Consider the following 20,729-nt stretch of genomic DNA (forward strand, 5'->3'; position numbering starts at 1 on the left):
GATTATGTGACTCGCACTAACACTGTACTACCGTATCAAATGGTTGGGTGCGGATATTACACAATTTCTTCAGTCTAGATTTCTCATGATATGCCATATTCAGAAGTGTAACATTGATTTCCAACTATAATACATTTTGAGCAAAGTCTAAGAGAACAGTGAGTTCGCAAGAGATGAGGTGATTACATGATCATTGTAATTATTATGAGACACTGAGGATCAAATACTTACAATAAGTAATTCATTTCTTAAATTAAGGCTGTAATTCCTCAGCTGCTCCCCTTGCCACCGAGTGCCCCCCACCATCCCCTTTATCTTTATCATCCCCCTTACAAACTCCCACCACGGACTTTGGAAACCACTGCTCTAACAGATTGTTTGTTGACTGCACAGAAAAGGCTGGAACAGGGTTCTGAAATTAGACGACAGATCAGGATGTCAGTGCAGTCTCAAAGAGAAGAATGGCCTTCTCCAGTTCTTGTTTTCTGGGGCTATATGTTCTGTTTAACTCCTTTGTTTTGGAATACATAAGATATTCTTAAAAAACAGGCAAATGGGTATTCTCCATAAGGTTACACAAAAATAAATTGGATTGTAGCACAGGAAATAGATAATACAAAAATAATTCATATCATGGATGTACATAGAGAATACATCAATAGAGGAAATAAAAATGTACAGGTTAAATTTATGACTTACTTCCTTTTTCTTTCTCTCCTCTTCTTTCCTTTTCTTTTCCTCTCTGATTTGAGCCAACCGCTGTTTTTTACGCTCTAATTCTGCTTTAAGCTCACTTTTATCTTTGTCTGACATGACTGCAGCTCTGTTTATAAACGGAAGAAGAGATCAGCAGAATATTATAAATAGCACTTTTGTATTTGTATTTCATATCCAAAAATACAATATATTTCTATTAACATACCTCATACTTCATAGCCTAAATTAAGAAAAAACTTTAAAATGCTGATCTGCATACAGTACTTGTTAATTATTTAGTAGTTTACAAGAGAAAACCAGTTGCTACCAAAGCACATTTAACTATACAGTAAGAAAAATGCTGCAATAGTTATAAACTACAGGTTGACCACTGAATTTCTGGCATCCTTGGTTTCTGAGCCCTGCTATATTAACATTTTTGCCGGATTTTAAGAGGTCACACAATAATAAAGGCAAAAATGGACTGTAGAAGCTTAAAAAGGATTATTAATTAAACAAAAACTAAATGTAAATTTATTAATTACTGTGCTTAGAAAGACTAACTGCCAATCACTGGGTCAGGTGATCGGGCTCAAGTAATTCACTAACTTTGACTCTTCCTCTCTAGTCCTTCTAATGTTCACCTCCTAATCCTTAAATCACATTTGGTAAAGAAGGCATTTTGTTGGTTCATAATTCACAAATTTCCAGATATCCTCTTACCCTTGGCACACATGAATCAGTTTTATTTCAGCAATTTATAATACAAATGGCTTTAAGGGGAAGAAAACAGGTAAAAGTCTGGTATATATTTACATAGTCATCAAAGAGACACATAAAATATAAAGGGCAGAGCACAAGCAGCTGCCATCTTGCCCTCTGTGCACATGCCTAGTATGTGAAAGAGCCTTCTAAATGGACTTACTTCTCTACTTTGTCCCTGCAGTACTCCAATTTCTCCTTTTTAGGTATCTATGAAATTTCCTTTCAGTTATGACTAAGTCAACTTCCAATGCCATTCCAAGCTATTGATGACTTATGTTAACATGAGTGTTTCATCTTTTCTTTTGCTATCTAATTTAAATCTATGTCTACAGTTGTTGATTTTTCTAGGAATGAAATCTTTATTTACTTTAGCAAAACCTTTGAATACCTCTATCAAATCTCTTCTTAGCCTCTCTATCCCAGACAGAAGAAAACCATTTGTCTAGTCGCCCCACATATCTGAGGAATTGTGGAATTGTGTGCATTCTAGAAAATCCCAGCATTCCAAGACCTTGTGCATCTAAAATTTGATGCCCAGAATTGACCACAAAAGTCCAGCTGAGCCTTCAGTACAAGTCCTTTGCTTCTCTCCTCTTACCTTCCTACTCAGAAACCCCAGGCGCCGTTATAGTTTCCTCAAAATGACTAATCCTCAAGACTTTAGATGCTTCTATTCTTGCATACCATTTAAAATAGCACTATTTAGATTGCCTTTAATTCATCTTATCAAAACCAACTGATTCCTACCTGTGTTAAATATCATTCATTCACCTACTCATTTCATTGGCTTCACTATGTTTTGCCTTCAATGTTTCAAACATTTTCAAGAACAAAAGTATCATTTCATGCAAATCACCAGAAAAGGCAATCGGTATACAGGTGTCCCCCGCTTTTCGAATGTTCGCTTTACGAAACCTCACTGTTACGAAAAAAAAGCAGCGCGCGCCCCGAGCAGCCGCTCTCCCCCGGATTCGGAACTGCATTCTCGCCGGCATTGCTTAAACACGTGCCTGTGAGCAGTCGAATTGCAAGATGAGTTCTATGGTATCGGAAACGCCTAAAAGAGCTCATAAGGGTGTTACACTTAGCGTAAAACTAGACATATTTAAGCATTTCGATCGTGGTGAATGAAGTAAGAACAAAGTGAGTTTGGCTTGAAGAAGCTGACGAACATGATGTTGAAGAGGTTTTGGCATCCCATGACCAAGAACTGATAGATGAAGAGCTGATGCAATTGGAAGAGGAAAGGATAACAATTGAAACCGAATGCAGTAGCGAACGGACCGAAAGTGAAGTCATCCAGGAACTGAACGTGAAGCAACTGCGTGAGATTTTCGCTGCAACGATAAAGTACCACTTTAATTTTGAAAGGGTACGTAGGTTTAGGGGATATTTGCAGGATAGTTTGAGTCCTTACAAAGAGTTGTATGACAGAAAAATGCGCGAGGCTCAGCAGTCAAGCAAGCCTTCCACATCAGCCACAGCAGACGACGAACCTCAACCTTCTACATCGAGGCAGGCAGTCATAGGAGAAGATGAGCTGCCTGCTCTAATGGAAACAGACAACGAGATGACACCCCAGTGTCCCACCACCCCGCAATTCACGGAGAATGCAGCGGTAGCCGCGAGGCACATAGCACATCTTTAAGAAAAAAGCTGAAATAAACATGCTAATTAATTAGGTGCCACCCGACACGTAATTAATTAGCATGTTTATTTCGGCTTTTTTCTTAAAGATGTGCTGGATGCCTCCCGGCTACCACTGCACCCCTGCATGCTTTGCGGTTCGGTATCTGTCGGCGGCCTGGAGGGTGGGGGCCACTGCACCACCCAACCTGTGATGATTCAGTCTAACACACCATCATCAGTGTGCTCAGCGCTGAACCAATTCCGTTAAGTGACATTACACTGTACATACGTTATTTTTACTTTATATAGGCTGTGTATTTTTACGTGTTATTTGGTATGATTTGGCAGCTTCATAGCTTAAAGGTTACTGGAGACCGCTTGCGCCGTGTTTTTGTCAACAGCGCTTGAGTGAGATTTTCTGCCGACGGCGCTTGCGCGAGATTTTCGCTACGGAGAACAGTGCAGTAATGATTGTGGAAAAGTATTTCTACTTTATATAGGCTGTGTATTCATCATATCATTCCTGCTTTTACTATATGTTACCGTTATTTTAGGCTTTATGTGTTATTTGGCATGATTTGGTAGGTTATTTTGGGTCTGCGAACAGTCACAAATTTTTCCCATATGAATAAATGTAATTGCTTCTTCACTTTACGACATCTCGGCTTACGAACCATGTCATAGGAACGCTCTACCTTCGGATGGTGGGGGAAACCTGTATAGAAGAAAAATGTTTGGCCCAGAATAATGGAATACAAGGGTGATGTCAACAAGGTTAACAAAATACAATCGTTCTTTATGAAAAATTACAAATGATTCCTTGTCATTCTATCATTCAAAGTGTAGTTGGAAGCTGTTGGCATCCTTCTGTCTCGAAAGTCAGTGGGGTAGCAAACAAGAAAAGTCAGCTCGTGGTGGTGTACTTCCTAGAGTGGTTGAGGAGTCCCACTCTGGAGGGGCAGTCTTCCACAAAGGCTGCAGGTGAAGGAAGGCAGGCAACTGGTTGGAGTAACCCTCTCAAAGTGTACAGTAATGGATAGTTCACATTTACTGTTACTTCAGTACCCAGTTACTACCAAAAGTAACAAGATGTCATTTTTTTTTGCAGTGTTAGTTCACTTTTGGTGTTCTGTGACCAAGGTATTCAGATGCGTGAATTCAAATGATATATCAAAATTAATTTTGCTTCTAATCTGAGGATTGACATTGTTGGTTAGTTCTGTATATTGTCAATATTTCAAAAGCTGGTATGAAGAAATTTGTGCCCATACAGAAGAAAACCCCTCGTGTAAAGTTCCAGGAGGGATTTCTAATATAGTTTATATTTATGAAATTCAATTTATTTTCAATATGTGAAAGCAGTTCATCTGTCAATGGCAGTTATGCACTTTTCACCAGTGCCAATCAAAGTGTTACAAAAGAACTGGATAAAAACTGATCAGAGTCTAGCTTATTCATGTAAAACCATCCTGGCAGTCACACAATAACAGAACTATTGAATAATTGCAATGATCAACTCTTTCGTAAATCTCTAACAATCTAGACATACTGCGTGAAAAAAATATTGAGATCTGCTTGTGGATCTTGAGACTTAAGGTCTAAGTTATCCATTTTTCATGAGTATGCCACATGATACTGCCACTCATTTTACTTTTTTTTTAACAAGAGAACCACCTAATTTCTATTTAAATTAATCCATTTTAACTGCATCACAATCATCCTTGGGGAACTGGTTCATAAGCTGACCATCTGCTGAAATATTATTTTAACGTCATTAATTTCTCCATCATCCTAAGCAGCATTCTCCTACTCCACCATCATAGAAGCAGTGATACAACTTATTTCATTTTGTCCCTTTACAATCTGAAAGAAAACAGCTGTCACATCACCTCTCACCTTTCTATAATGTACAAACTGGTTCTTAAAATTCAATCATTCTCCCTATCTGCACCTCTTCAAAGTTGCTATCTTTTCATACAGCACTAACTTATTTAGTTTAAATGTGGTTTGCATCAATAATATATAAAACATCAAAATTACTACATTATTTTTGGTCCATATTGATCAACAACTATCACCCAGTTTCACTCACATCTATAGTGACAAAGTGCAATCAGAGGTTGCTCATGGCCAGAATCCACTCCTCCCGGAGCAAGGACCTGGACCCACTGCAATTTGCCTACCGCCACAATTGGTCTACAGCGATACAATCTCATATAACCATATAATAATTACAGCAGGGAAACAGGCCATCTCGGCCCTTCTAGTCCGTGCCGAAAGCTTACTCACACCTAGTCCCATCTACCTGCACTCAGTCCATAACCCTCCTTTCCTTTCCTGTCCATATACCTATCCAATTTTTTTTAATGCCAAAATCGAACCTGCCTCTCCCACTTCTCCTGGAAGCTCGTTCCACACAGCTACCACTTTCTGAGTAAAGAAGCTCCCCTTTATGTTACCCCTAAACTTTTGCCCCTTAACTCTCAACTCATGTCCTCTTGTTTGAATCTCCCCTACTCTCAATGGAAAAAGCCTATCCACGTCAACTCTATCTATCCCCCTCATAATTTTAAATAGCTCTATCAACCTTCTACGCTCCAAAGAATAAAGACCTAACTTGTTCAACCTTCCTCTATAACTTAGGTGCTGAAACCCAGGTAACATTCTAGTAAATCTCCTCTGTACTCTCTCTATTTTGTTGACATCTTTCCTATAATTCGGTGACCAGAACAGTACACAATACTCCAAATTTGGCCTCATCAATGCCTTGTACAATTTTAACATTACATCCAACTCCTATACTCAATGCTCTGATTTATAAAGGCCAGCATACCAAAAGCTTTCTTCACCACCCTATCCACATGAGATTTCACCTTCAGGGAACTATGCACCATTATTCCTAGATCCCTCTGTTCTACTGCATTCCTCAATGCCCTACCATTAATCATGTCTGTCCTATTTTGACTAGTCCTACCAAAATGCAGCACCTCACACTTATCAGCATTAAACTCCATCTGCCATCTTTCAGCCCACTCTTCTAACTGGCCCAAATCTCTCTGCAAGTTTTGAAAACCTACTTCATGATCCACAATGCCACCTATCTTAGTATCATCTGCATACTTACTAATCCAATTTACCACCCCATCATCCAGATCATTAATGTATATGACAAACAACACTGGACCCAGTACAGATCCCTGAGGCACACCACTACTCACCGGCCTCCAACCAGACAAACAGTTATCCACCACTACTCTCTGGCATCTCCCATCCAGCCACTGTTGAATCCATTTTACTACTTCTATATTAATACCTAACGATTGAACCTTCCTAACCAACCTTCCGTGTGGAACCTTGTCAAAGGCCTTACTGAAGTCCATATAGACAACATCCACCGCTTTACCCTCGTCAATTTTCCTAGTAACCTCTTCAAAAAATTCAGTAAGATCTGTCAAACATGACCTTCCACGTACAAATCTATGTTGACTGTTCCTAATCGGACCCTGTCTATCCAGATAATTATATATACCATCTCTAAGAATACTTTCCATTAATGCACCCACCACTGACGTCAAACTTACAGGCCGGTAACTGCTAGGTTTACTCTTAGAACCCCTTTTTAAACAATGGAACCACATGAGCAATACGCCAATCCTCCGGCACCATCCTCATTTCTAATGACATTTGAAATATTTCTGTCAGAGCCCCCGCTATTTCCACACTATCTTCCCTTAAGGACCTAGGGAATATCCTGTCAGGACCCAGAGACTTAGCCACTTTTATATTCCTTAAAAGGGCCAGTACTACTTCTTTAATTATCATAGTTTCCATAACTACCCTACTTGTTTCCCTTACCTTACACAATTCAATATCCTTCTCCTTAGTGAATACTGAAGAAAAGAAATTGTTCAAAATCTCCCCCATCTCTTTTGGCTCCGTACAAAGCGGTTCACTCTGATTCTCTAAGGGACCAATTTTATCCCTCACTATCCTTTTGCTATTAATATAACTGTAGAATCCCTTTGGATTTATTTTCACCTTACTTGCCAACGCAACCTCATATCTTCTTTTAGCTTTTCTAATCGCTTTCTTAAGATTCTTTTTACATTCTTTATATTCCTCGAGCACCTCATTTACTCCATGCTTCCTATATTTATTGTAGATCTCTAGCTTTTTCCAAACCAAGTTTCCAATATCCCTTGAAAACCATGGCTCTCTCAAACTTTTAACCTTTCCTTTCAACCTAACAGGAACATTAAGATTCTGTACCATCAAAATTTCACCTTTAAATAACCTCCATTTCTCCATTACATCGTTCCCAAAAACAAATTGTCCCAATCCACTCCTTCTAAATCCTTTCGTATCTCCTCAAAGTTAGCCTTTCTCCAATCAAAATTCTCAACCCTGGGTCCAGTCCTATCCTTCTCCATAATTATATTGAAACTAATGGCATTGTGATCACTGGAACCGAAGTGCTCCCCAACACATACGTCCGTCACCTGACCTATCTCATTCCCTAACAGAAGATCCAACACTGCCCCTTATCTAGTTGGTACCTCTATGTATTGCTGCAAAAAAATATCCTGCACACATTTTACTAACTCCAAACCATCCAGCCCTTTTACAAAATGGGCTTCCCAGTCTATGTGTAGAAAATTAATATCTCCCACAATCACAACCTTGTGCTTACTAAAATATCTGTTATCTCCTTACAAACTTGCTCCTCCAGTTCTTGCTCCCCATTAGGTGGTCTATAATACACCCCTATAAGTGTTACTACACCTTTCCCATTCCTCAATTCACCCAAATAGCCTCCCTAGACGAGCCCTCTAATCTATCCTGCCAAAGCACCGCTGTAATATTTTCTCTGACAAGCAATGCAACACCTCCCCCTCTTGCCCGTGCCCCCCCCGCCCCGATTCTATCACACTTGAAGCAATGAAATCCAGGAATATTTAGTTGCCAATCACACCACTCCTGCAACCATATTTCACTAATAGCTACAACATCATATTTCCAGGTATCAATCCATGCTCTAAGCCAGCGGTCCCCAAACACCAGGCCTCGGACCGGTACCAAGCTGCAAAGCATGTGCTACCGGGCCGCGAGGAAACAATATGAGTCAGCTGCACATTTCCTCATTCCCTGTCACGCACTGTTGAATTTGAAGATAGGGTTGCCAACCGTCCCATATTTGCCGGGACATCCCATATATTGGGCTAAACTGGTTTGTCCCATACAGGACTGCCCTTGTCCCGTATTTCCCCCGCTAAGGTACAGAGTTCCTATGAAACCTTATGTGCCAAAATGGCGTAAAGCGAAGAAACAATTACCATTAATTTATATGGGAAAATTTTTAGAGCGTTCCCAGACCCAAAAAATAACCTACCAAATCATACCAAATAACACATAAAGCCTAAAATAACTCTAACATATAGTAAAAGCAGGAATGATATGATAAATACACAGCCTATATAAAGTATAAAATAATGTATGTACAGTGTAGTCCGGAAAATTAAGCCAAAACCGATTTGTGGGGGAAAAAATCGGCACGTACACACATACGCACATCACATATGCGCACACAGGTACCCGCACAAGGCTTCATGGTCATGGTAGTCTTTTGCAGGGTAAACACAGGTGTCTCATCAACACACACAAAAAATGCTGGTGAACGCAGCAGCATCGATAGGAAGCGGTATCGTCAACGTTTCGGGCTGGGACCCTTCGTCAGGATTTGACTGCTACTTTTGTCCCTTATTTGGGAGTGAGAAAGTTGGCAACCCTAACTGTAGAAGACATGTTGAGGTGAGTTTAACCCTACTTCAAGACCCCCACCCCCCGGTCGGCAAGAATATTGTCAATATTAAACCGGTCCATGGTGCAAAAAAGGTTGGGGACCATTGCTCTAAGATCATCCACCTTTCTTACAATGCTCCTAGCATTAAAATAGACGCATTTAAGAAATTCTCCACCTCTTACTCTCTGTTTATCCCTAATGGTCCAAACAACTTTATTATCTTTTTCTTCCTTCTCCCCTACATCTTTGGTCTGAGCGCTCCCCTTCTCTGTCACTTGCCTAACCTCCCTCACACACTGTCTACTAGCTTTCTCCATTTGTGAACTAACCTCTTCTCTCCTAATCTCTTCAATTTGATTCCCACCCGCCCCCAACCATTCTAGTTTAAAGTCTCCCCAGTAGCCTTCGCAAATCTCCCCGCCAGGATATTGGTGCCCCTGGGATTCAAGTGCAACCTGTCCTTTTTGTACAGGTCACACCTGCCCCAAAAGAGGTCCCAATGATCCAGAAACTTGAATCCCTGCCCCCTGCTCCAATCCCTCAACCACGCATTTATCCTCCACCTCATTCCATTCCTACTCTCATTGTCGCGTGGCACAGGCAGTAATCCCGAGATTACTACCTTTGCAGTCCTTCTTCTCAACACTCTTCCTAACTCCCTATGTTCTCCTTTCAGGACCTCTTCCCTTTTCCTATCTAGGTCATTGGTACCTATGCTCACTGGCTCTAAGCTCAGCTTTGGACCCCATGGCCAATAGCAATACACCCTATCCTCGTAATATGCGTCTTCAGACAAGGTGGATTCACAGTTATGCGAGGAACCTATTTCTACCGTCTCCTTATATGCGTCCAAATCTCAGAGTTATGCGAGGAGCACTGCTTTCCCACCAATACAAGTCAGGTGCACACGCCTCACAATCTCTCTCCCGCCACTCTCGCATTGGTTTTGGCAAGGTGCGGATGTGCGAGCTTGCGCTCTTAAACTTTTGTTGGTTTTACCTACAGTGCAGTGATTTTGTGCTTGAAATATTTAATTATGCCTCCTAAGTGTCCGATGTCATGTCCTGGGCCACCGAGCAGCAGAGAACTGCTTTAACACTTGGAAAAGTTGGAAATTATAAACAGTGCGGCATCAGCTGAAGGTAACACAGCTCTGGGGCGCTACTGCCGGGAACAGAATCTTGCCTTTAAAGTTCTTTTGTTGCTTGACAATGTGCCAGCCCATCCTAAACATTTGGACAGCATTCATCCTAACATAACAGTGTGTTTCCTGCCGCCTAACACAACATCGCTGATTCAACCACTTGACCAAGGTGTGATCCACATTCAAGACGTACGTATTTTTTTTTATGGCAAACTATCTCTCAGATGCTGCAAGCAACAGACGATTTTGAAAATCCCGGGAGTTTACCAACAGTGAGAAAATGGTGGCAGTCAGAACACTTGGCACAAATGGCGATGGACACGGACCCAAACTTAGAACGGAGTCAGCATTTCAGTCGTTCCCTGCAGTCAACCCTTCTTCCCTACAAGCAAATTTATGCTGAAAAACAAAATGCTGCCAAGCAAACAACCCTCACCACTTTCTTCAAATCGGTGTCATCTCCTGCTGCTGGCAGTTCTAAGAGTTCTGTGAGTCTTCCTTCACCCCTTGCTGTGCTTGATATGATCCTGATGACCACAACCATCCACCTTATCCGTGTAAAGTTGCCCAACACCACAACAACCACTCATCTCCCGGAGCGAACACACCTGCCACTGTTGGTGAGTACTGTACACTCTAGGATGTTAACTTTCTATGATTTATTACATTGAATATTACCTTAAATTGATGAAATATAATACAAATGTTGTCTTGTGGTACTGCTTTTGTGTCGTATTGGTATGAAAATGTGAATAAATTACAGATAAAACGTATTTAGGAAGCCTTCTGGAACACACCCTATTTTCTCCATTTAAATAATTATTCACATTATGCGATTTCACATTATGCGTCAACTGCGAGGAACATATCCCCCGCATATAACGAGGATAGGGTGTACTTACATCAGGCTGCTGTTATTGATAACAGCTCAGTGTTCAACACCATCATACCTTCAGTACTAATCAACTAGCTCCAAATCCTGGGCATCTGTACCTCCCTCTGCAACTGGATCCTTGACTTCCTCGTCAACAGAACAACAGTTAGCGCGGATCAGAAATAACATCTCTCTGTCAACACTGGTGACCTCATGAACACCCTCTGCTCTACTCACTCTACACACAACTGTGTGGCTAGGAACAGCTCAAATGCCAACTGCAAATTTGTGATGACACAACGATCACTGGCAGAATTTCAGGAGGTGACGAGGAGGCATACAGTAGTGAGAAGGATCAGCTGCTTGAGCGGTGTCAAAACAACCTTACACTCAATTTTCCTCAGTAAGACTAAGGAATTGATTGTGGACTTCAGAAAGGAGAAGTCAAGGGAACAAACAGCAGTCTTCATCTAGGGATCCACAGTGAAAAGGGTGAGCAATTTCAAGTTTCAATGTGTCAACAGTGGACATCAATACTAGGCCCAACATATTGATGCAATTACAAAGAAGACACAACAGTGGTAATATTTCAATAGGAGTTTGTGGAGATTTGGTATGGCTCCAAATGCTCGTGCAAAATTTCTGCAGATGTACCATGGAGAGCATTCTATCTGGCTGCATCACCGTCTGGTATGGAAGGCCACTGCACAGGATTGGAAAAGACTGCAGAAAGTTGCAAACTCAGCCATCTCCATCATGGGCACCAGCCTCCTAACATCGAGGACATCTTCCAAAGGTGATGCCTCAAAAAGGCAGCATCCGTCATTAAGGACACCCATCACCCAGGACATGCCATCTTCTCATTGCTACAATTAAGGAGGAGATACAGAAACCTGAAGGTACAGGTTCCTAAACCTCAATGTTTTAGGATTCTTCCCCCTCCACGATCAGATTTCTGAATAGACAATGAACCCATGCTGCCATACAAAAAAACACAAGTTCCATCACATTTGACGTTTTGATAAACCTGATTCTGATATGGGTCTTTTGTGGGCTGAGAGTGGGAAGGGGGCAGGGAGAAGGGAATTGTGGTTGGGTAAAGGGGAAGGGAGAGGGGAGAGAGCAGGCTGCATCAGAGAGACATTCTGTAATGATCAAACAAATTGTTTGAAGTCAAATTACCTTAACACGAGGAAATCTGCAGATGCTGGAATTTCAAGCAACACACATAAAAGTTGCTGGTGAATCCAGCAGGCCAGGCAGCATCTCTAGGAAGAGGTACAGTCGACGTTTCGGGCTAGGACCCTTCGTCAGGACTAACTGAAAGAAGAGCTAGTAAGAGATTTGAAAGTGGGAGGGGGAGATCTGAAATGATAGGAGAGGACAGGAGGGGGAGGGATGGAGCCAAGAGCTGGACAGTTGATTGGCAAAAGGGATATGAGAGGATCATGGGACAGGAGGCCTAAGGAGAAAGAAAAGGGGGAGGGGGGGAAAGCCTAGAGGATGGGCAAAGGGTATAGTGAGAGGGACAGAGGGAAAAAAAGGAGAACCATGATCTTCTCATATCCCTTTTGCCAATCAACTGTCCAGCTCTTGGCTCCATCCCTCCCCCTCCTGTCCTCTCCTATCATTTCAGATTTCCCCCTCCCACTTTGAAATCTCTTACTAGCTCTTCCTTCAGTCAGTCCTGATGAAGGGTCCCGGCCTGAAACGTCGACTGTACCTCTTCCTAGAGATGCTGCCTGGCCTGCTGCGTTCACCAGCAACTTTCAAATTACCTTGCCTGGTTTCTCACAGCTGGGTCCGTCTGCATCCACGCCAGCCCCTACACTGGCACTACTTCTCTGTTGCCTGTTCCACATCCCACTCGTGGTGCTCCACCCTTGCCATTCCCAACATCCGCTGCTCCCGCCAGATTTATAAACTCACTCTCTGCTCCACATTGACAAATGCAATACTGTGCAAAAGTCTTAGGAACCCTAGCTATAAATGTGCCTCATTATTTTGCAGTGCTGTGATTGTGTGTGTATATATCTTGTCATTAATAGTTTTTGTATTAAGTATTACACTGTACAGCTGCCAAAAACAAACTTCATGTCATATGCCAGTGATAATAAACCTGATTCTGATTCCTTTAACACACCCCAACACCTGTTTTGTTTCATTTACTGTAAAAGGAAGTGTAATTGTTTCAGTTTAGTACTACTTTTGACTTTCAGTTTTCTCGTTTTCCATGTATATTAATTTATTTCCATAAAACAGTTAACTAATCTTGAATTCCTTTAATCTTGAAATGAAACACTTCTTATTTTTCTGTACTGAATTTTTCATGTTATTTATGGATCTAATTTCCAAGTTTATTTATGCAACCAAGCAGGAATAAGTTCTACAAAATGATAGCTTTCTCTAGAAAAGACTGAGAAATTATTTTATAGAACTTAAAATTCTGAAAGAATTTGATGGTTACACTTGGTAAATTGTATGTTAGCTTCTATTATGAAAAGATTTCCATACAGGAATAAGGAAGTCCAACTGCAATCATACTGGGCCTTGGTGGGAATATGCCCAGGGTACTGAGTAGTTTTGGTCCTTATGTAAAAAGATATGTACTTCCCATAGAGGGAATGCAGTGAAATCTCATTGAAACATACAAAATACTTCCAACACCCTGACTGGCTAGAGGTAGGGAAGATGTTTCTTGCGGCTGAGGAGGCACAGTTTAAGATTGGGGTAGGCCATTTAAGACTGAGGATAGTATTTTATCCCACTCAGAGGGCAGTGGTAAACCAGTTGGACTGTGAAAGGTGAAGTCATTCGTTCATTCAAAACATAGATTTCTGAACGTTAAGGGAATCAAAGGTTATGGGGATAATTCTATAAACTGGCATTGAGGTGATCTTAATGAATGGCAGAGCAGGTTAAAAGGTCTGGTTGCCCTAATCATGCTTCTATTTTTTGCAGTTAAGATTAGAACAAGAGATCATCATTACAAGCTAACCATTAATAAATAATGAACTGAATAAAAAATATTTACTTTAGAACCAGAGTAGAACTCAATATAGAACAGGGAGCATTTGGTGTAAGGTGTACAGATGGACTCAAGGGAACCTAGATAAACAAATATGGGGGTAGATAAAAGCACAGGAAAGCACAGTTATTAGTGTAAAAGGTTGAAAGAAAGCAATATAAATGCTATATAAACAAGTCCATGGAATTACATCAAGTTTAGGAGCTTGACAACATGAATGGAAATGTCAAGATTACTAGCACTGTAAAACAGTGTTGAGAGCAAGAGAAAATAAATCAAAAGCATTGAGAATTGGAAGAGCAGGGATGAGATACAGTGAGATGGGAAGAATGAGGATAAGCTTGAGAAGTGAACACCTCGAAAGCAAGTTAGTAATTGGGGATCAGACAGCATACTTTACAGTCTTAAAGATTGATCATTCCCAGCAGTGACACAAACTGAAAGCTTAGCAAGGGAAAATCAGCACAACAGAAGGAAAAAGTGTCTGGATGTATGAAGATTTCTTCAAATCCTGATTTGCAAACTAATAAATACAACAATGCCTAAAAAAGTACAAGAAACAAACACCTGAAAGACAAATAAAAATTTTTAAAAATCCTATTTCATTATTTACATGCAAATACTGTGGTCTTATATACCAAGATAACTATGCTCTGGGTAGTGCAAAAGAAACGTTTGTTTTGGTTATTCACTATACATAGTAGGAGTATAAGCTGATAACTTGCCGAGGATGCCAGGAGCATGCAGGCAGCTCTACTTCAGGTTGAGGAGATTTGGTATGTCACCAACACCTGCGAATTTGCACAGATGTATAGTGCACAGCATTCTGACTGGTTGCATCACAGCCTAGTATAAAGTCTTCAATGCACAGGATCACAGACTTAGCCAGTTCCATTACAGCACAAACCTCCCCACCACTGAGGACATTCTTAAGAAGGCAGCATTGATCATTAAAGACCCTCACCATCCAGGACTTGCTCTCTTTGCATTACTACCATCTGGAACAAGGTACAGGAGCATGAAAACCCATACTCATTATTTCAAGAACGTCTTCCTTTCTGCCATCAGATTTCTGAACAGTACCTTATTTTTCATCTTTTGCACTATTTATGTTGCAATTTTCAGTAATTTTTATGCTTCCAGTGTATGCTGACACAAAATAAGTTTCGCAACATCTGTCTGTGATAATAGAGGTAGCTTCTGGCACATTGGCCTTCATAACTCTAAGTAATGAGTACAAGAGTTGGAATGTCATGCTGAAATTGTGTAAGACATTGGTGAGGCCTAATTTGGGAGTATTGTGTGCAGCTTTAAGATGCCAATATGATGGAAAGAGTGCAGAGAAAATTTATAAAGATATTGTCATGAATTGAAGACCTAATTAAAAGGGAAGTTTGAATAGGTTTGGACTTTATTCCCTGGCGTGTAGAAGAATGAGGAGAGATTTGATAGAGGTGTACAAAATTCAGGGGGCAATAGACAGGCTAAATGTGAGCAAGCCTTTCTACTGAAGTTGGGTGAAACTAGAGCTAGAGATCATCAGTTAAGGGTGAAAAGTGAATTCATTTTTTTCCACTCAGAGGGTGGAGAGAGTGAGGAACGAGCAATCAGTTTAAAGTGGTAAATGTGTTTTTGATATCAACGTTTAAGAGAAATCTGGATAGGTACATGGCTGAGAGGAATATGGAGGGCTATGGTCCAGGTCAATGGGACTAGGCAGTTTAGCACAGACTAGATGGGCTGAAGGGCAGTTTTTGTACAGTAGCATTCTTTGACTCTAATAAACCTGATTCTAATAATGAGGTTTTGTATGGAATCTGATGGATAAGCAAACCATTCCTCCACTCATTAGCCTCGTGATGCATCTACAGCTGCATCCCACAGAACCAACAGCTTAAATGTAGACAGCAGTATTTTGTCCTTAGATGATTAGCAGAGTGATCCACATCATTATCATTCTCTCCCCCCCACACAACTTTTCTAAAATAGATGCATTCCATTAACGTCCATATTCTTTTATTAATTTTCATTCTCTAACAAAAGGGGCAAATTCATTCTTATTAAGTGTAAAGTACAACTACTTCCTAATCATGGGGAATTCTTTATGCCAAATGGGGGTGTTTTTAGATAAAATGACATTTTATTTGTACATTGTGAAGTGACTTTTGAATTTCCTTCATCAGATCATGGAAACCGACCCTACAGCTCAATTCATCCATGCAACCACGGTGCCTACCTGAACTAGTCCCATTTACCTGATTCTTCTCTAAATCATTCCTATCCGAGTATCTGCCCAATTATCTTTTGCATGTTGCAATTGCACCCACTTCTTCTGGCAGCTCCATCTTTCCAGCACTCTGCCTGAAAAGTTGTTTTTCGTGTCCCTTTTAAATCTTTCCCCTCTTTCCTTTTACCTATGTCCTCAAGGTTTTGACCCCCCCCCCCACCATTCCCCTCAAACTGCTACAAGAAATCCTTCAAGCCCTAGGGTTCTAGGGAATAGAACGGAACCGACTGATGATCTGCAACAGCGTAAAGGCCAACGCAGCCTGGTGCGGATTAACAGAAGGCGTTCTTATATCAGAATAACTACCGAACAGTTCTGCGAAATGGAATAAACAAATCGGGTATCTAACAGGCAAAGGAAGGTGGTTGCAATGACATACACAAGACCCTGCAGTAAGCATTAGTTTCCCCAAGGAAACCAGGATTATTGTGCCAGGAACCGACGCCCTGCTCGCCACACCCCGGCCTGTCGGCGGCACGGCGGCGGCCCCGGTCCAGCGTCGCGCGCGCTCCCGCGCACACGGCCCGCGCTGGCCCACAGAATAGCTCAAGGCCGGTTGGGGAGAGGAAGCGATACCGACCAGCGGCTTTAACCTGAACTGATCATCGGTGCCTGACTGACCTGTGAGCCCCGACGCCCTCCAGTCACCGCTCTGACTGACGTAAGCTGGAGCCGCGCGCAACTTCCGCCCAGCTGACCGCGTGTCTGCGTCTGCGCAGGGCCGGCAGCTCAGCCGAGAGAGGTCGTTCAAAGCTAAATCACGGAAGATATTCCAAACAAATTAAGATTTACATAGATAGCTATCTGAAGGTACAAATTATAGAATGCTCACAGGATATGATGAGTTTGAGTGCAGAGAGGAAATTAAGAACCTGGTGGCATGGTGCGAAGACAATAACCTATCCCTCAATGTCAGCAAGATGAAGGAATTGGTTGTTGACTTCAGAAGGAGTAGCGGACCGCACGACCCCATTTACACCGATGGTGCGCTAGTGGAACAGGTCAAAAGCTTTAAGTTCCTCGGGGTCAATATCACAAATGACCTGACTTGGTCCAACCAAGCAGAGTCCACTGCCAAGAAGGCCCACCAGCGCCTTTACTTCCTGAGAAAGCTAAAGAAATTTGGCCTGTCCCCTAAAACCCTCACTAATTTTTATAGATGCACTGTAGAAAGCATTCTTCTAGGGTGCATCACAACCTGGTATGGAAGTTGTCCTGTCCAAGACCGAAAGAAACTGCAGAAGATCATGAACACGGCGCAGCACATCACACAAACCAATCTTCCGTCCTTGGACTCACTTTACACCGCACGCTGTCGGAGCAGTGCTGCCAGGATAATCAAGGACACAACCCACCCAGCCAACACACCTTTCAGCCCTCTTCCATCCAGGAGAAGGCTCAGGAGCTTGAAGACTCATGTGGCCAGATTTGGGAACGGCTTCTTTCCAACTGTGATAAGACTGCTGAACGGATCCTGACCTGGATCTGGGCTGTATACGGACCTGCCCCTCGGTTTTTTTGTACTACCTTACTTTCTATTTTTCTATTTTCTATTTATGATTTATAATTTAAATTTTTAATATTTACTATCAATTTGTAATCCAGGGAGCGGGAAGCGCAAAATCAAATATCGCTGTGATGATTGTACGTTCTAGTACCAATTGTTTGGCGACAATAAAGTATAAACAAAACTATCCAATATTTTCAGAAACACATCTGTAATGAAATATGATGAGGCCATTCTCAAGTTGAAGGAGCAACACCTAATAGTCCTTTCCTATCTACACCCGTGACACTTCTTTTCAATGATTTTGTGTTCCCTGGTCCTGATTGTCTCATTTTCACTATGGATGCCCAGTCCCTGTACACTTTCATCCCCCACCAGGAGGGCCTGAAAGCTCTCCTCTTCTTTCTGGACTACAGACCCAACTAGTTCCCCTCCACCACCACTCCGTCTGGCAGAACTGGTTTTCACCCTCAGCAACTTCTCTTTCGCCTCCCTCCCTCACCCCTCTTCCTTGAAACCAAAGGGCACTCCCACCGGACTCTAGCCTGCCTTTTCGTCAGCTACATGGAATTGCTGTTCCAAGACTACGCCGGCATCGCTCCTCCACTCTTCCTGTGCTGCATCGACGACTGCATTGGTGCTGCTTCCTGCACCCATGCTGAGTTCATCGATTTCAACTTTGCCTCCAACTTTCATCCTGCCTTCAGATTTACTCGGTCCATTTCCGACACTTCTCTCCCCTTTCTCGATCTCTGTCTTCATCTTTGGAGACTCTCTGTCTACTGATATCTTTTTATAAACCCACTGACTATCACAGCTATATGGACAACATTTCTTTCCCACCCTGTCAATTGCAAAAATGTCTCAGTTCCTCTGTCTCCACCACATCTGCTCTCAGGATGGGGCTGTTTCATTCCAGAGCAACTGAGATATCCTCTTTCTACAAAGAAAGGGGCGTCCCTTCCTCCACCATCAACGCTGCCCTCGCCCGCCTCTCTTCCATTTCACGCATATCGGCCGTCACCCCATCCTTCCGACACCACACCAGGAATAGAGTTCCTCTTGTCCTCACTTACCACTCCACCAACCTTCACGTCCAGCACATAATTCTCCGTAATTTCTGCCATCTCCAATGGGATCCCGCCACCAAACACATTTCTCGCTCTCCACTTTCTGCTTTCTGCAGGGATTGCTCCTCACATGTAAACACAAAATAATCTGCAGGTGCTGGGGTCAAAGCAACACGCACAACACGCTGGAGGAACTCAGCAGGTCAGGCAGCATCCGTGGAAACGATCAGTCGACGTTTCGGGTCGGAACCCTTCATCAGGACTGTAGAGGGAAGGGGCAGAGACCCTATAGAGAAGATGGGGGGAGGGTGGGAAGGAGAAGGCTGGTAGGTTCCAGGTGAAAAACCAGTAAGGGGAAAGATAAAGGGGTGGGGGAGGGGAAGCAGGGAGGTGATAAGCAGGAAAGGTGAAGAAGGTCAACTTCCGGTAACTCCCTCCCCCTCCCTTCCTCTATCCCTATCTCACTCTGCCCCCTCCCCCAGCTGCCTATCATTTCCCTCATGGTTCCACCTCCTTCTACTACCCATTGTGTTTTCCCCTATTCCTTCTTCACCTTTCCTGCCTATCACCTCCCTGCTTCCCCTCCCCCACCCCTTTATCTTTCCCCTTACTGGCTTTTCACCTGGAACCTACCAGCCTTCTCCTTCCCATCCTCCCCCCACCTTCTTTATAGGGCCTCTGCCCCTTCCCTCTACAGTCTTGACGAAGGGTTCCGGCCCGAAACGTCAACTCATCGTTTTCACGGATGCTGCCCAACCTGCTGAGTTCCTCCAGCGTGTTGTGCGTGTTGCTCCTTACACAACTCCCTTGTCCACTTGTCCCATCCCACCGACCTCCCTCCTGGCAAGCGGAACAATTGCCATACCTGCTTCTACACCTCCACCTCACTACCATTCAGGGTCCCAAACAATCCTTCGGGTGAGGCGACACTTCTAAGTGTGTTGGGGTCATATATTGTGTCTGGTGCTTCTGGTGTGGTTCCTGTACATCGGCGAGAGTCGGCTTTGATTGGGAGACCGCTTCACGAAGTAGGAAAAGCGGGATTTCTCAATTCCACTTCCCATTCCGACATGTCAGAGCACGGCCTCCTCTACTGCCGCGATGAGGCCACACTCAGCTTGGAGGGGTAACATCTTATGTTCCATCTGGTAGCCTCCAATTGATGGCATAGACATCAATTTCTCGAACTTTTGATTATGCCCCCCACCCCCTTCACCATTCCCCATTACTGTTTCCCTCTCTCTTCTATCTCATTACCTGCCCATCATCCGGTGTTATTCCCATTTTTTTTCCTCCATGGTCTTCTGTCTCCTCCTATCAGATTCCCCCTTCTCCAGCCCTTTAACTCTTTCACCTATCAGCTTCCCATCTCTTTTGTTCACGCTCTCCTCCTCTCCCAGTTCCACCTAGCAACTGTCACTTTGTACTTCTCCCTCTTGTCCTCCCACCTGCTTAGTCAGACTCCTTCCCCCTTCCCTTTCAGTCTTGGTGAAGGCTCTTGGCTTGGAACGTCGACTGTTTACTCTTTTTCCAAATATGCTACGTGGTCTGCCGAGTTCCTCCAGCATTGTGTGTGTGTTGCACTTAATATTCTGCCTTGGTAGCCTCCAACCTGATTGCTTGAACACCAATTTCTACAATTTTCAGTATTTTTCCACTACCTCTTCCTTCTTCATTTCTCCACTCTGGTCTCTTACCTCTTCTCCTCACCTGCCTGTCACCTCCCCCTGGTGTCCTTCCTTCTTCCTTTTCTTCCAAGGCCCACTCTCCTTCTTCTCCCGCCCTTTGCCTTCTCCACTATCATCTCTTACTTCATGCTTCTTACTTCATCTCACTTGGCTTCAGCTATCACCTTCTAGCTTGTCCTCATTCCCTCCCCCTACTTTATTCCGTCATCTTCCCCTCCCTTTCCAGTACTAATGAAGGATC

The 20,729-nt window shown here is 42.8% G+C and overlaps 1 protein-coding gene across 2 annotated transcripts in view; it reads right to left on the bottom strand.

Annotated features, from left to right (window-relative positions):
- LOC140199578 (cytoplasmic dynein 1 intermediate chain 2-like) overlaps positions 1-16,926 on the bottom strand; it is a 95,803-nt gene extending 78,877 nt beyond the window's left edge. For both annotated transcript variants that reach the window (XM_072261882.1, XM_072261881.1), the window contains exons 1-2: positions 16,845-16,926; positions 700-823 (exon numbers count right to left, since the gene is read on the bottom strand). In XM_072261882.1, coding sequence (XP_072117983.1) covers positions 700-813 — 114 coding nt within the window. In that variant the 5' untranslated portion in view covers positions 814-823; positions 16,845-16,926. The remainder of the gene's footprint in view (positions 1-699; positions 824-16,844) is intronic.
- Between the last annotated feature and the right edge of the window lie 3,803 nt (positions 16,927-20,729).

The sequence above is a fragment of the Mobula birostris genome, chromosome 6, assembly GCF_030028105.1.
Source record: "Mobula birostris isolate sMobBir1 chromosome 6, sMobBir1.hap1, whole genome shotgun sequence".
Classification (NCBI taxonomy): Eukaryota; Metazoa; Chordata; class Chondrichthyes; order Myliobatiformes; family Myliobatidae; genus Mobula; species Mobula birostris.